Source organism: Lolium rigidum, chromosome 3 (assembly GCF_022539505.1).
Source record: "Lolium rigidum isolate FL_2022 chromosome 3, APGP_CSIRO_Lrig_0.1, whole genome shotgun sequence".
Taxonomy (NCBI): Eukaryota; Viridiplantae; Streptophyta; class Magnoliopsida; order Poales; family Poaceae; genus Lolium; species Lolium rigidum.
The window spans coordinates 348,595,224-348,612,337 of NC_061510.1; the positions used below are offsets into that span (position 1 = coordinate 348,595,224).

The 17,114-nt window shown below is 40.6% G+C and overlaps 1 protein-coding gene and 1 long non-coding RNA gene across 7 annotated transcripts; both read right to left on the reverse strand.

Annotated features, from left to right (window-relative positions):
- Nucleotides 1–253: 253 nt before the first annotated feature.
- LOC124704027 lies at nucleotides 254–3,293 on the reverse strand. Its single transcript, XR_007003448.1, has 5 exons — nucleotides 3,186–3,293; nucleotides 3,069–3,088; nucleotides 1,654–1,765; nucleotides 1,265–1,403; nucleotides 254–615 (listed from the first exon to the last, which is right to left on the reverse strand). It is a non-coding gene; the product is annotated as an uncharacterized LOC124704027 (long non-coding RNA).
- Nucleotides 3,294–8,081: 4,788 nt separating this feature from the next.
- Nucleotides 8,082–16,450, reverse strand: LOC124704026. Of its 6 annotated transcripts, none has more exons than XM_047236260.1 (8): nucleotides 16,282–16,450; nucleotides 15,640–15,718; nucleotides 14,878–14,978; nucleotides 13,095–13,181; nucleotides 12,580–12,764; nucleotides 11,238–11,439; nucleotides 9,046–9,124; nucleotides 8,082–8,140 (listed from the first exon to the last, which is right to left on the reverse strand). In XM_047236260.1, exons 2-6 carry the CDS (start codon nucleotides 15,657–15,659, stop codon nucleotides 11,401–11,403), a joined length of 432 nt encoding a protein of 143 aa, XP_047092216.1. In that variant the 5' UTR covers nucleotides 15,660–15,718; nucleotides 16,282–16,450; the 3' UTR covers nucleotides 8,082–8,140; nucleotides 9,046–9,124; nucleotides 11,238–11,400. The 6 variants fall into 6 exon arrangements, 5 of the variants coding, with proteins under 5 accessions (XP_047092216.1, XP_047092217.1, XP_047092214.1 ...); XR_007003447.1 differs by lacking the exons at nucleotides 8,082–8,140; nucleotides 9,046–9,124; nucleotides 13,095–13,181 and adding exons at nucleotides 11,546–11,605; nucleotides 11,712–11,902; nucleotides 12,415–12,473 and having other exon boundaries at nucleotides 11,241–11,439; nucleotides 14,878–14,974; XM_047236261.1 differs by lacking the exons at nucleotides 8,082–8,140; nucleotides 9,046–9,124; nucleotides 11,238–11,439 and adding an exon at nucleotides 12,103–12,473 and having other exon boundaries at nucleotides 14,878–14,974.
- Nucleotides 16,451–17,114: the final 664 nt, after the last annotated feature.

The window sequence follows — 17,114 nt, forward strand, 5'->3', positions numbered from 1 at the left end:
GAAGCAACACTAATTCTAGCAAACAACTCCTGAATGATCATTTGCTACTTATATCCAAAAAGTATACAGAATTAACTGGCTTCAAAAGCCATCATAGTGCAGTGTCAAAGAGAGCCATCATATTTTAACTGAGATCCACTGTCATTCAAGTAAAGACACCATATACCAGTCTACAGGTACCTCTGCCTACATATAAAGTGTTGAACCGTAATAACAACACAAAAATGCTAATATGGTGATACATTTAGCTTGCCTTTCTCCGGGTGTCCTTAGTCTCATCATAAATATGTAATTTGATATCAGTTCCACAGCCAAGGGGTTCATTCCAAGTATCCTCTGAGATAGCAAATGCTCCATCAGCTTTGGACTCCCACACATATCAATTAGAGAAAAATACGTCATAACAGCATCAAGAAAATTGCAAGGCGAAATTAAGGGAAGAATTAAAACACAAGGCATCAGTACTGTGATAAAGACAAGTATAATGGTGCCTTACTGTCTATCATCATTGTGCTTGCTGACAACTTCAACATAGTAAGCCACCTGAGTAGATGCCAACACCAAATTGTTCTATGAGATTCAAGTCACCTCCAGTCTGCATCTTTTCCGCGAAAGCTGCAAAAAGTGTAAGCAATTAACGTCAGCAAATTTCAAGGATACCATCTATATGTGTTGGAGATTTCAAATAATCTTAAATGTAAGTAGAAAAGAGCAGAGCACCAGAAGTTCCACATTTCGCAATGGTTCCAAGGTTCTTAATCTGATCTGCCTTGGTCATACCAACAACGCTATCCTGAATGGACAGAATCTTGTTCTCCTTATCCAACTTAATTTGCATTTGCATACATAATATGCCTTAAAACCTATCATCTCTAAAAGCAAAGAAGTGACAATCAGAAAAGAGTCTTGGCTTTGCTATCCGTTGTACCTGGATTTCAAGCTGGGCAGTGTCACTTTCGTCCAAGACATCCTTATCAATAAGGGCAAGGAACCTAATCTTATCCAAAACCATTTAATTTCCAGTAACCACCACAATGAAACTTTTCTTCGTTTAATTTTGCAAAGCAGTGCTGCAGCGATTTTCTTAGGTGTCTAGCGAGGGCCACATACAGGTTCATGATTCATTGAATTAGAAATACAGACAACAACAACAACAACAACAACAATTCTACAGGATTACAACCAACTCAGCGCACATAACATATTTTTTGTTGCAGAATATTGAACTGCAAAAAACAAAAAAGACAGGCTAATACGATGATACCTTCAGCTTGCCTTCTTCCAAGTACTCCTTAGCCTCATCGCGGAGATGTAGTTCGATCTCAGTTCCACAACCGAGGGGTTCATTCCATGTATTCTCCGAGATAGCGAATGATCCATCAACTTTGGACTCCCACACAAATCTATGAGAGATATACAAGCATCACAAGATCATCAAATAAATTACGAAGAGAAAGGCAAGGGATGAACCGAAAGTAGAAGTCACCAATGCTGTGTTGAAGACAAGGGACATTACATGCGAATGCAAGATAGTATATCAAAGGTTCAATCTAGTTTGTAATTGGAACAAGCTAGTTTACAACTAGGTAGAGGCTATAGCACACCAGAAAAAGGAAAAAGGGCTGTCTTCGAGTGGTGATGGAGGCAAGGTACCTTCTGGTCGGGCTAGATGCCATAGTCCAACTGAGCTCAGGTTTGGACCCAATGACCTCGTCGGGGCTCCGAGATGGATCCAGTTGCAGGCGGCATCATCTAGCCATCCTGCCTGACATACATAAGAATAACACAAATGATGTCAGTTCTAAATGAGGCTTTGCAAGAATAAATTCGGAGGAGACTTGACCCACATGACACACCACAGCACCCGTGTATCTACCATAGGCTAGCAGGTTTGTTTTCCCAAAACAGCACCCACGTGTAAAGTAACAAATCATGGTTTTCTACTACCCGAAAAGGAGAAAGGAGACATAAAATCACCAAAATAATGGAGGAGGAGAAGAAGGCCACCGCTGCCCCAGTTGGGTCACGGTGAACTTGCGGCCATCGCATGATAGCAGGAGTCGAAGAGGAAGTAGATGAGACAGTAAAAGCCAAATGACGGCCAGGATTAAAACCACACATTTTGCGCAGGAGGCTGCAGCCAACACCACCGTAGCTCGAACGTGCAATTGTACTCCTTCATGCACAAGTAGATTACACAGTTGAAGAACTGATATGAATTAAACTTTTATTTAAAAAGCAAGGTATATTTGGGCTGCAGCTAGAGAAGAAGAGACTAAGCAACTAGATCATATATGTTCATTTAGGGCCCATACATTAGTTTGACTACAACAACTATCCTCAAACAAAAACATGGTGGTCAACAGATCAGTTTTAGCATCAATAAATTCAGGGGACGGTTTTGACTTAAATCTACTCCAAACGGCAGCACCACCAGGACTATACATGCCTCCACACAATCAAAAGAGCATGTCTTTAAACATGGCAAGTGCCAGATTAGAGAACACAAAGCATTCAAGCTGACCACGATCTATGTTCTGGCTAAGAAATTAGACAAAAAAGGGGAACTGGTTTCTTTCTTGACACTGAACCTTAATTTCAGTTTGATGAGCGCATAACTTGTACCATGCAAATATTACCCAAGAACCCAAATCTCAGGTATTGTCACTACTCATTCCTGAAATAAATTTTAGCACTCATAGATACTAGACATAGGCAGACTACTCATTTTCTAGTTCAAGTCCCGTATATACACAATGCGAGGCTATTGTAGGTGCAACCAAAGCATGAAACATAGAATTCTAGATATTTGTTTAGTATCCCCAGTTACCTCGGTAGCAAATACCTTGCAATTTTACATAAGAGAGTAAGAATGCCAGGAAAGTACCAATATTTGTTTTAGTTCCAGACCACACCAATTCTAACTCTAGATTTGGCTAGGTTGCTAGTAATGAGTCAAAGCCAACTTTGAGTGTGATTGTGACCTGCTTCATGGCATGCATTTGATCCAAATTGTGAAGAGTGCCCAAAATACAAAAGGAGATGGGATGAATTTGGGTTCTTCTAACCTCAATCTCATGGAGTGCACCTGATATAACCAAGTACAAATAAGTATCTTCATGTTTACACACCTGATATAACCAAGTACAAGAACATGGAGTCTAATTCCAAGTTTCATGACAGACCTGTATCTTTATGTCACCAAAAATATGATGTGCTGCTCGTCACATCCTCAATCACCTCATCCAACAAGGGCGGACACGGACGGGACACATCCAGCCACTCCACCGTGCCAAATAGTACTATGAGAACTGATTTGGTCATACCTGCCATACACAAGCAAGTTTCTAACACCAAAGAGATAAACAAATAAATAGCTGCAGTGATAAACAAACTAGCTAGTTCATGATAAACAAATAATAAAAGACAAGAAAAACCATGGCCAATTATGTTTTTTCTTCAAGAACTTTTTTACCACTTCAGCTAATTAACAAATGCAAGTTTAATTAGCAGTGGTGTTGGAAATTTAGCCTTGACCTTGGAGTTCCAATTCCCCGAATAAATAACCTAACAATTCAGTGACCATCTCAAGGTACTGGATATTCAATACGGGTCAGGGTGAGAATGGGGAGAAACCCAAGCCGTATCCGCACCAGCCCACCATGACAATCACCTCACCCCCACGCCAAACCAAGCCACTAATTAATCATTAGCACCCAAACCGCACCAACCCGCCTTGCTTTTTGCCCCGGACCGCACCAAACCATCTTCAAGTTGCGGTTTCGAACCATTCACAGCCAATGGGTTGAAACCATGGGCGCAAGCAAAGTTGTACCAATCACCGGTATGCGTACGTAATGATGGGAACAACAAATCCATCCAGATATCTCCAACATAATACACAAACTCTTCCAAAAGAGCGTTTTCTCATACATCACAGTTGTTTTTGGACATTAAAATATATACAAATATTATACTAAGGCACCTCTACATTAAATTACTCCATATTAAAACTATGAGGAAACAACGTGTGGTCTGGTGGAGAGGAAGAGTCGAAGAGATACCGCCGGTCTAGCGAGGAAGAAAACGCAGGCGATACGGCGACCATGGCATCGACGACACCGGTGCATGGTGGCTGGCAGTATCGGTTGAACCTGCCCAGCCACTAACAAGCTGAAATCAATCAAAATTATGAAGTACAAAGCTAAGCTAAGCTAAAACGCATCCTCCATTTGTACTGACATGGAAGGCCAACCTAAACTAGATGAATCAAGGTCAATGTGCATACGCGTAAATAAAAATTTCCAAACAATAGTCTAACCTAGGACATGATTCATATGTATCTCCTTGCTCACCATGGGGACAACATTGTAAGTACGTAGCGCGCCCTCCCTCCTAGCTATCCCTCCACCCCTCATTGCTCACCAGGGAGACAACTTGGACAGTAGCATGAGTGCATGCAAATATGCAACAACCAATATGCTCGTCCAAAGATCTATCAATGGCCAAAGGCAAATACACTTCAGGCCAGTATTTCTATTACACAACTATCATTAGTCCAACAAACTGCAGGTTATCATAGTTATTGGCTCTTCTTAGGATCAAAGATAAATCCAGCATCAGATTTTTTGTTCTTACGGCTCTACAGAAACTTAACTCTAAGCTCAGCTTCAACCAATCGGCACGACTCGGAAATGTGATTCAAGAGGCTATTAGTTCCATACCTTCTAGTGCAAGTAAGCTTCTTTGTACAATACAAGATATTGCTCAAAGTGCTCCCACACTTTTGACCTCCTACTTGGTGTTGTTACAGATTCTGCATCAACAGCATCACCAGTGCTAGAGCTTTCGGACACATGTGCAGAAATGTTAACAAGCCTAGCTAAGATATGTCAAAATAAATCATTTGCAAGAGTACTATAGACAGGAGTTCAGAATGGTTAGTAGGACAAACATTTTATATCAAAAAGGGGATTATGGATAGTATAGTGTAGTAACTCTTTAGGGGCGGACTTTGTAGGATATGTAATCTGCTCTTCAGTTCAACAGCCAGACATCCCATCGTAGTGTTTTTGTAGCAAATGAAGTTCCTCTTTCAAGGCGAAATTATCGAAGGATTTGGTGCAAGAGAGTATGATGGAGTAGCTACTACAGTTTTCTGCTCAAACTTCACAGGTGACAGGAGCCACTCGACGGTATTTAACACTAAAAATGAATTGGTAAGGTAAATTGAAAGAAAAAACCTTAACTAAGCAGAACCAAGAGTGGTATCTCGAGTCAATGGTTGCCAAGGAACTCCAGAAGAACATGGAGGACGACGAGGCATGTGCTTCCCTCTGTGACAGCCATCTCTGGAATGCATGAAGCGCACCGCACTTCCTCCTCCACGCGCGTGGCAGCAGCGGCGGAACCCTTGCCTGAAGCCGACTGAGGGAAGATGGCGTTCGACAGTGCTGAAGGTCGACAGCGTAGGTAGCAGCACAGGGCTGCGGAAGTTGGGATGCAGGGCGGCGGCAAAGGTGCTGGAACATAGGCTGCGGCCATGGGAATTGGGGGAGGAACGGAGGTAGCACGGGAACTGAGCTCGAGTCGTGGTCTCGTCTCTCATGGAGAACCCACAGGGCTGGCACAGGTCGAACCCATGGTTTCAGCCCGTTTCAACTTTGTTTTTCTGAGACCACACCATGCCACCCCAATCCACTTCGCTGCTGAGCCTGCACCGCCCCAGACCACTTAGCTATTAAAACCATTTCAGCCCAAACCATTTAAGGCCACAGCAGAATCCACACCACAAAACCAAAACAACCCACACCATTCTCACCTTGAACTACGGGTTATAGCTTTGGTACATACAGGGCAGTGGTCATAATAAAACTACACTGAAATGGATATGCAAAAGGCAGTGAACAAAACTCTTCTAAGTCCAATACATATACTTTTTTGTTTGATTATCACAATCATCAAAAGCTTAGTTGAACCATGAGTTATTGCAGCAAATTGCTATCGATGGTACGAAGTAAAAGGGACGCAGTATAGCTAAAATATAAGCCAGTCGAGATAAATTCATTGTCCACATTACAATGGATGTTACAATAAGACATAGGCACCACACCACAACAAAAGTAAATGTAGTGTAGTACAGTAATGCCGACAGGTCCAAGCCAAAACTGACAATGAAGTGAAATACCAAGTGTTTTACTCCCAACAATACACTCTGCTAACTAGGCTGATACTCCTGTAGCCTATACTAGAAGTATAATCTACGCTTCATTAACAAGTACTATAGGCTAGTACTTCGAGGCCACATGTTAGAGCCCGAATACCAATCAAGGCTTATTTATTTCCCCATATAAGGCCATAATACCTGCCTCTCTCAAAGCTGACCTGACGTATAACATTCCCCGGTAGAATTTTCAAACGTAATGGCACATGAGTACCTAAATAAGCAGTTGACAATGCAGGCATACTCGAATCTGAAGAAAAATAAAAATGGCCCATGCACAGCTAGCTAGTAGTACCTACTAACACATTCAGAGCAAACAAACTGTGAGGCAATAGTACTACTTTTTCGCTTGTTTCAGCCACTGCAACAAACGAACTAGCCCATCGAGGGTGACCAACTGCTCTGAAATCGGGTGAAATCCCGTTATATGAACTGCTTCGGGATCAAACAAACATGGTTTGCATAATGATTCGCATACTGCACAATTTCTGAAAACGGACACTAGAAAAATATAAATTAGCCATCCAAGTAACCCATTGCATAAAATAGTCATATATTTGACTGTTCGGACAATAAGACGTTCCTTTTTATGTTCAGAAAAGAAGCAGCAGGTGCATTGTTCCACTTGTATAAGATGCAGAGCATATAACTTAAAATGGAAACAAATTGGCCAGTAGCAAGAGGCTGGAGGCATGCTTGTTAAATGTTATTGAAAATTGATCCAATGCTAGTGCTATTATGTAGAAATGCTCTTCAGTCTTTATGCAAATTCAGGAAACTGAAATACTCAACTAGTACGCAAAACTCAATAAGCAAATTGCTATGCATGGTTGGAGCAAATAAAACGCAGCATTGTGTATTACAAAAGCGGAAGAAGAGGTGTGGTGTTTGCTTGATCACAACAAAGAGCATTTTCCTTAATTTTTGTCTATCCTAAAAAAAACAGCATTCCAACTTTATGACAGGAAGGTGACTAAAGAAGACAAGACAGCTTTGGTAGCAAGAATCTTTGGGATGAACCAGATATAATCCTCACACTGAACCAGAGAAGCAGAAACAAAACAGATTTTGGTAGCAAAAATCTTCACACTGAACCCAAGAAAATCTTGCCAAGAATCCTCCACAACATGAAAAGAAGAGGGAGAAGCTGTTTGCAAAACATACACTACAAAGCAGAGCAATCATGTACCCAGATGAAGCGGTTTCCTTATTTTTGTTTCGTCAAGAAAAATAGTGGTTCAAATATTTATGCCTGGGTAGTCGAGAAAAGAAGATAAGACAGATTTTGATAGTAAGAACCTTCATGCAGAACGAGAGAAAATCCTATGAAGAATCTTCCACGACAAGAAAAGAAGAGAATAAGCGAAGCCGAGGCTCGCCATTGTACCAAACAGAGCAAAACATATACCTGAATGAAGGGGCTTAAACCTCTACCCCAAGACTGCATGAATGAAGGCACAATTATAGGACGATCACATCACAATAAAATATGAAGGGGCACAGGTGACAACACAAAGGCCATTAGAAAAAAACATGTTTAGTATCTGACCATTGTTCAAGCATGTACATACAACTAGACTGGTCTCAAGACAATGGATTTTCCTAGAAAGATTTCCTACAGATATCCTGCTCTCTCCTAGCCTATTCCTTGCATTTGTCAAGAACACACAGCAGATCAACATCTGCAGCAACCATGCATTGGAAACCAGTAGGGTTCAAAAGAGTGGGATTACCTCATCACCATAGTTGATGCCGAGCAGCAGGACACGAAGACGGCAGTATTCTCTCTGGAGCGCCCCTCGTCCGCTGCCAAGAGAGATCACCGCTGGTCCACTTTGGCGCGAGCTTCAAGTGGAAGGGTGGCTCCATGGGTGCATCTGCCGCCGATGTTGAGCCAGAAGCCACAGCCACGGGTTGCTGCAATAAGTTAGTAAGGAAAACTTAGTGAAAACTGAAACTACTAGAAAGTAGTAGTTTTTAACAAGAATGATAGTTCAATCACCTCCTATGAGTGATAAGAAGAAAACTATTGAAGAAAAAAGAACCAAGTCGTACACTCGTATACATGATAAGCCGACAAGATTCTAATCGAGTGAAAACAGATTTCCGTGCTTCCACACGTGGCATGCTTCTCTCTACCGTCTACCCATTCATCGTACATACTTAGTGCAGGAGCAAAATTGATCAGAGAGGTCAGAGGTGGCTATTTGTACATGCCAGGCATCGGAAACTAGCTACCCAGAATGAGCTAATGGACATATACATGAGTCCGTGCACATGTACAGAGCTAATTAGTCATGCGTGCAAAGACTAGCTAGTGCCTTACACCTATTTGGGTCGATGCATGCAAACGAAGCCCCATGCAGCTAAGCCCAGTCAAATAAATCGATCCAGACTATCCTGCTGCCAACACGATGGTCAAGAGGGCCTCACATACATCCACTTAATTAATTTGGTTAGTACGCTGCATAAAATTTTGTAAGTAGTTGCTGCTAGCTTATCCTGACATGCTAACTCAATCAAGACATCCCCCAACACTTTCTGTCTCACAAGTAGAGAAATAAATGGCAGAAAAAAATCCTCAATCATCTAGGCAACACTGAAATAAAAATAGCAAACAAAAAAATAAGTCAAGCCATAAGAAGATTTCGAGTACTCTTCCGAATTGACTTAAAGAACAACAGTCAGTTTCTTATTCGTGCACACGAACAGAACATGAGGAAGCAAGCAAAGTTATAGCTAAATGTATCCATGCCATCACTAATAAGCCTACACAAGAACAATGAGATGATAAAGGAATTATTTCTGTTAGAAAAATATACATTCGACTGCGGCTGGTGATCGAGATTTAAAGTGCAGCCGCCGACAACCTCCTTAAATTAGTTCAGCTTGAATTCCAACCTGCAAAGCATAAGAAAAATTCTATGAGCATCTGCAAAGAATCTTGACCATTATGCTCGATAACTCTGCAAATAATTTAGTGCCAAATCCCGTTCTTTTTGTTTTGCAACTACACTACTAATCATAACAAAAATCATGAGCCCTTAAGTGAGGAAAATATGTAATTCAAGAGGTCAAATAAAACTATAAATATATAAACAAGATCATAATGCTTCAGTAGACATGCAACAATCACCAACATATCATTCTTTAGTTTGTCCACATCCCCGAGGAAATTAAGTAAAGGAGAAATGTTTCTCAAACCAATAAATTCTTACAGGAATTAAGTTGCTGGTATTATCCACTTAATATGAACAACTTGTTGCTAAAGTTACCCGTTGCATACTTGGTACAAATAGCACACTACTGATCAACTACACTAAAAATTAGAGAGGGACGCAAGTACATGGCTACATGCTAAACCGGAAGAACATCTTGCTAGGCACGTGCAAGAAACTGCATTCTCAGTCAAAACCTACAAGCAAATCATAACTTCATAAGCAGCTACGGTGGATGCAGACCAGTAGAATGAACATATTTGTATGATGAAACATAACATATTGAAGAGGAGTTGTTTTGACACCACCAAATGAAAAAAACTGGATGCAATACCAATTTTTTACAAAAGACTATTGATGCTGTTCTAATGGCGAATCCCGTTCTTTTTTGCTTTGCAACTACACTACAAGGTCACTCTAAATGGTGAGGTAAGACTAAAACTCTCCAGAAAGATAAAGTTTTTTTAACATAAATCAGTGTCTTACTGAAGATGATGCTGCTAGTTGTTTGACTATAAAACTCCCATACAAGTAAATGCAATAATAACAAAGAGTTTCTCTTTGTACCCTGAAGCCTGAGCCGATTATACGGCAGACTTGAGCAAAGATGCGGAGTTTGATTCCATCAGTTGCGTGATGTTTTAATTAAACATTTTGCTGCAGTACAAGTTGACATGGTAATATTAATGCTTCTGTCGTTGGTGCTCCTACTGCTACCTCTGTAGCAAGACTTGTTGCATTTGGACATGTTGCTGCTCCTGCTCTTCAGCTTTAATCAACCATAACTGGGAGGTAAATTTGTAGTCATATACGGGAACAAAACCATGTAGACAAGTCGGGTAAGGATAATACACGATTATCAAATTACATTGCAAGCAGTTTTAGGGGAAGGCCGGATGGTATTGACTATTGACTACTCAGAAACAAGTCTGACCCAAGCTAGTAAGCCCGTTTTATAGATTGGATAAAGAAAAACCTAGTTGGCCACAAACCATCGCATCAAAATGAAGTACCGTAGCTAAGCATCCAAATGGGTATTAGTGTTTAGTATGGAGCATTTACTTTGAGATTAAATTTTATACAATAACAGTAGGAAACATTAAACAGTACCGCCACATCTTATTAAAATTTAGTTAGGGAAAACAATTCAAATGTAGGCATTGTGTATTATAGAGGCACAGAGAGAAAGTGCGGTGTTCACTTGGTCACAACAAAAGAGCATTTTCCTTATTTTTATTAATCCTAGAAAACAGCATTCCAAATTTAGTCCTGGAAAGGCAATTAAAGAAGACAAGACATGCTTTGGTAGTTAGAATCTTCACAATGAACCAGGGAAGCAGAGACAAGACAGACTTTGTAGCAAAAATCTTTACACTGAACCCAAGCAAATCTCGCCAAGAATCCTCCACAACACAAAAATAAGAGGGAGAAGCTATTTGCAAAACATACACTCGCCCTTGCATAAACCAGAGCAAAACACGTAAACAGGTGAAGCAATCTCCTTTTTGTTTAGTCAAGAAAAACAGAGGTTCAAAGATTATGACTGGGATGTCGAGTAAAGAAGACAAGACATATTTTGGTAGTAAGAATCTTCACGCAGAACCAGAGAAAATTCTTACCGAGAATTCTCCACATCACGAAAAGAATAGTAAGAAGCGAAGCATAGGCTCGCCATTGTAAAAAAAAACAGGGCAAACCATGTACCCGAAGGAACCATTTGGCAAGAACACACAACAGATCACCATTTGCAGTAACCATGCATAGGAAATCAGTAGGGTTGAAGAGAGTGGGATTACCTCATCGCCATAGTTGATGCCAAGCAGTAGGACGCGAGGACGATAGTGTTCTCTCTGGCGGCACCAGCTGCTCCCCTCATCCGCTGCCAAGAGAGATCACCACCGGTCTCTACTTCGGCGCGAGAGACAAGTGGAAGGTTGGCTCCAGGGGTTCATCCACCGCCTATGTTGATGCCGAGCCATAAACCGCAGCCACGGGTATCTGCAATAAGTTAGTAAGGAAACCTTGGTGAAAACCAAAACGACTAGTAAGTAATTGCTTCAAACAAGAATAATTGAGTGAAGGAAAAAGGAATCGAGTTGTTTACATGACAAGATGAAAAGTTTCTAATTGAGTGAAGGAATCCATTTCACTCCACATGCTCCTCCTGTATGTAAGTTGTCAGGCAAGGATCAACAAACCAGGGGTCGGTTCCGAATCGATTTCTGAAGTTTGCAGTAAGAAAATGTTGAGTACTAGAACAATTTGATTACCTGGAGATGGAGATGGTGAAGCTGGTGGTTGTGTATAGCTGGATGGCGGAGAGGTAGGACGTGGCCAAGGAGGCAGACGAGCACGGCAAGGCCGTAGGCACTGCTCTCAGCAAAGTGCTCCCACAGCTCAGCCAACGACAAGAAGTCCACCGAGGCTTTTCTCTTCTCGTGTTCGACCCGTCCAAGCGTTCCTGGTAACCAAAAACAAATTAGATTGAAAATTTCAGAGTAGAGCAGAGCCATTGAATTTAAAAAAAAAATACAGAGAACTCGCTGCCCATGGTTTAAACGTTGTAACCCATTCAACCAGGAAGAAAATTAGAACACAAATCTAATACTGTAAGAAAAATAGAGTGCATACAATTTTCACTTTAAAAAAACTATTAGTTCTTCAAGGAGATTGCAAGGCTTAAACTCCGATGATAGGTTCAAATTTTAAACTATAGATCTTCTGTTCTTCTTAATGTTGGTGATGGCTGGTTAGATTATCTGAATTTATCTGAACCTGTTATTATACATAAGGCCTTGCATAAACGACTGGGTGACATACATGTGCAGTATGATAATACTTCACACTTAGCTCATTAAGGAAACCTTAGTTAAAACCGAAATGACTAGTAAGTAATTGCTTCAAACAAGAATAATCCGCCTACGAATGATAAGCGAAGAAATATGAAAGAATAAAAAGAATCGAGTTGTATACACGATAAGCTGACAAGTTTCTAATTGAGTGAAGGAATACGTTTCACTCCCATTCTCCTCCTGCAGGTAAGTTGTCAGGCAAGGATCAACAAACCAGTGGTCGGTTCCGAATCGAATTCTGAAGTTTGCAGTAAGAAAATGTTCAGTACTAGAACCATTTGATTACCTGGAGATGGTGAGGCTGGTGGCTGTGTATAGCTGGATGGCGGAGAGGTAGGACGTGGCCGAGGAGGCGGACGAGCACGGCGAGGCCGTAGGCTCCGCTCTCAGCAAAGTGCTCCCACAGCTCAGCCAACGACAAGAAGTCCACCGCGGCTTTGCTCTTCTCGTGTTCGGCCCGTCCAAGCGTTCCTTGTAACCAAAAACAAATTAGATTGAAAATTTCAGAGTAGAGTAGAGCCATTGAATTTTCAGAAAAAAAATACAGAGAACTCGCTGCCCATGGTTTAAACGTTGTAACCCTTTCAACTAGGAAACAAATAAGGACACAAATGTACTACTGTAAGCAAAACAGAGTGCATACAATTTTCACTTTTTAAAAGGCTATTGGTTCTTTGAGGAGATCACAAGGCTTAAACTCCGATTGTAAGTACAAATTTGAAACTGTAGAGCTTCTTTTCTTCTTAATGTTGGAAATAGCTGGTTAAATTATCTAAATACACCTTAAATCTCTCCACTTACTAGTAAATAGGTTAGCTGATCTTCTTTTCCTCTCTTCCTTTTGCATCGCACGGTAGAAATGGAAGGCGGATCCGCAAGATCGCCAATCTATCGCCAGGAAAAAGGAGTACTGCCTCAGTTAAGACTTAGGTGTATTTCTTTCGAGACAAACTTTGATCAAAAAAATTAAGCAACCAAATCTTACTTATATTGTACGTAATGCGTAATCAAGACAAACTTTGAATAGTTCTGAATCAAAGAAAAAACACGAAAAACAAGGCAGCCTTTTTCATTAGAATGGAGGGAGTACGATGCTGTCACGCAAATGCATTGATTGATCCATCTCATTCTTGATTTGCTCCCATAAATATACGGTGTTGTCACCCAAATGCATTGATTCATCCCATTTCATTCCTGTCAGCACAAATGTTTTCATCGGGGCATGGCAATCCATTTATCTATGTATACATTCCGCCGTTGATACAGTACACAGATTTGCTCACAATCTAAAAAAATACTGCTCCATTGGCTAGCTACGGAAACAAAACATAAATCAAAAAAAGTGTCCAGCGTCACCTAGCTAGAATGCTTTTCTCTACTCTGTTTGCATACTCCGACTGGTGGTGCATTCAGCCTTGATTTGTTCCAGGACAAAGGTCACAGCATAGCTGATGCAACCAAATCCACGCATAAGACCACTACGCCTAGCTTAGTTAAGCTAACCATGCATAGGTGCAAGAGGGTTTTAGGAAAAAAATTGGCACGACCTTTAATGTTTTTGGACATTCTAATCACACCAAATACATATATATATGCGCGTAAAGCACAGCCCTTGCGGTGATTAAATATATACGCAATCAACTCACATGTTCACATCAAGTAAATAAATGCAGGGTCGAAAATGAATACTGCAGATGCAAATATTACATCACATGAATCGAAAAAATATCACATAAGCATGTAACGAACAACTCGTAACCATAGGGGTCTTGTCTTGGTCTTTTCTTCTTCGCCTGAAAGCCGTAGCACACACATACAAGAAATTTGGTTAAGTGATTCGGAGGGTGGCAAGAAAAAGATCTCCTTATTCATCAAGCCAATATCCCACATCGTTCATAGGCAAACGCAGCAGGATCCGTAGGTAGCAACTAAGGAAGCAACCATTGAACCCATCTAAGCTAGCTAGAATCTAAGCTCCAGATTACACAAAGGCAACTGTTCAACAATGAACTGAGGCTTCGTTTGCACCGTATGTCTAGCCCTGCCAAAAATAAATCCAACATGTGGTACAACATTGTTGTCGCATCAATGTACCTAATACTCCGAATCTTTTTCGGAGATATAACTCACACCCTCCTTTGGTAAATATATCCTACTCAGGTTTACTTATACACCATATGATCATCTACACATGCCAGAGGCTAACATGTCTCCAAAATCAATAGGCTCTGATTGACACTGTTAACCATATATTCGAAATCATGACAGTATGACACAACGATAAGCCAAATTGCCTTTGACAAGATCCTAATCATGGAACCACACAACTGAGCCCTAAATTAGTAGAACCAACCATTTCAAACAAATGCTGAATATTTATCCACATATGTGGAGGACGGAAGCTCATATGGCATTTGACCATTTGCACATAGTGGACTTTTCTTGAATAAAAGAGAAAGGAGTTTTCCTCACTGTACTGAAACAGAATGCTTCAGGTTTACTCTAAAACCCGAAACATTTTCTGGAACTAGACAAAAAAAAAGTAAACATACGAGGAGTTTGCAGAGAAGACAACAGAAATTACCTGAAATCTTTGTTTCCACCAGCACCAGCAGTCGTGTAAGGCGTACCATTGTCCAATGCAGCTGGGTAGACCCCAAAGGGAACATGCTAGGTGCTGCCTGACTAGTGTAGAAAAACTTCAGTTTTTGTGACATATTCTATTAGTAACTAGCTCGTATATCACATATTTAGCAATAACTAATAGAGTTACCTATCTGACATGCATTTTTTTACTTCCAAACAAATATACTGACCCAAATATACCAACACACATACACAAGCACAAACGATAATGATGCTTTCTGTTCCATAATTTGTACATTAAAAAACATCAAAAATATATGCATCTTAATAAAAAATTGTTGTCAGTCCGAAAGTTCTTAATTAGTACACTCTTATGCTGAGTCAACAACTAGCCTTCCTTTTAGAGAAGTGAGCACAATCTAAAAATATGAAGTGTAAAAACAAAGATTAAACAGCATAGTGGTAAAGGCTCAAAATTTACAAAGTGTATTTGACATGTTGTTTATGAGGACAAACTTAGTACCGCTATTTGCATAGAATGGAAACACCTGTTTTATGAAGGAACAAACCATAGCCTGAATTAAAGCCAACAATACAACTAAACCTCTGAAACACATAAACCAACTACAGAAAAATTGAGGGCAGGAAGCAGGAGCATATCAAACTCATGCCATAGACTTCTAGCACAAGCCTGAAACAAATTAATCAGTCCTCCTACCCTCTCCCACGCAAATTGCATTGATTTTAAAACCCTGCTAACCTGCTGTTGTAGATGACCATTTGCCTCTTGCAGCAGGTCCTTGACCTTCACCACCCAACACAGCCTTGGTGTCAACAACCTGAAACAAATAAGCCAAACTAAGGCACAATTTTGAACAACGGAATAGCTCAGCATTGCATGCCATCACCCATCACAAGCACAAATTGAAGAACCTACATCAAAGTAAGGCACTAATGGTGCAAATACCAGGAATGCCATTAGGCAAAGCAAGCAGAGCTCTTGACGCAATTTCAAAACAATAAGAATGATGTGTAACTCTTGTTCAGAAGATGTAGGATGAATGCCGGTTTGCTACTATCCATGGCCGCATCCGAGGCAGCATAGGATAAATGAGTACAATTAATCTATTATACGGAGCACAAAGTTGCATAAAGGAGTATAATTAGAAAATTATGTACCAAATCACACAAAGCGTAGCACGGAATTGCCACAGCCTAACGGCCGTGATAGCACAGAATGTCCACAGCCTAACGGCCGAGATACCACAGAATCTCCACAGCTTCATGCATAAACATGCAGTGGATATGGAACCCTAGAACTTCAAATTTTAGCTTCCAATGAACATGGCACATGATTCACAAACACATCCAGAAGAGGAAGAAGGATACCCGAGGAACTCACTAGGCAGGGGGTGTAGCAGAGTCAGTAGGTAGGCGAGGCTTGGGATGCCAGCCAAGCCAATCACCGTGCGCTGGTCGTGGGAGGCCATGGCCAGCAGCAACACCACCGGAGCCCACACCGGCAGCAGCAGGTCACATTGGTGCATCATTGTCTAAGCGCGTCCACTTGAACAATCTACAGAAAACAATAAGGACTGATGTAAATAATAAAAATGAGCCACATATACTGTAAATAGATGAAACTGAAATTTGTTCACAAGACTTTCGATGTAAAAAGATAAATTAGTTCAATGCAAATAGTGCAACTTAAAATTTCTGATGCATGTGTAGCTATAGGATTAAGCTTTCTGCCCTGGCCAATTTGTACTATTGGTTAGTTAATCTTCATCACATGTTACCGAACTATCTCACAAAGTTCTGAACTCAGCTCAAGAAACTAGTGAATCCTAATAGTCAACTTGCTCCGAACGGAAAGGACAAAAATGAAGCCTTGTATAGCAAGAACACCTATTCATGTCCATAATTCCACTCCATGGCGAAGTTAGAAATGATATGATCTTACTGACACGTAGAATCAAGTAATACTGCGAACAACAATTAATCCTACAGTTAGAGTCACGGGTGAAGGAAATATTAATCATACAGTTTGAAACATGTTAACTACTAGGCAAATCTTTATTAAAGAGCTCAAGTTGAAATACAGTCCTGAATACATCAATCAGACATTAAGTTGGAACAAATACAAATACTGATTGCAAAGCTACAAAGATCAATTTCGTTCGCTTGCTCTTCCACACAAGGAAATGTGCAACTGCAAGCATTGAAGGACAATTA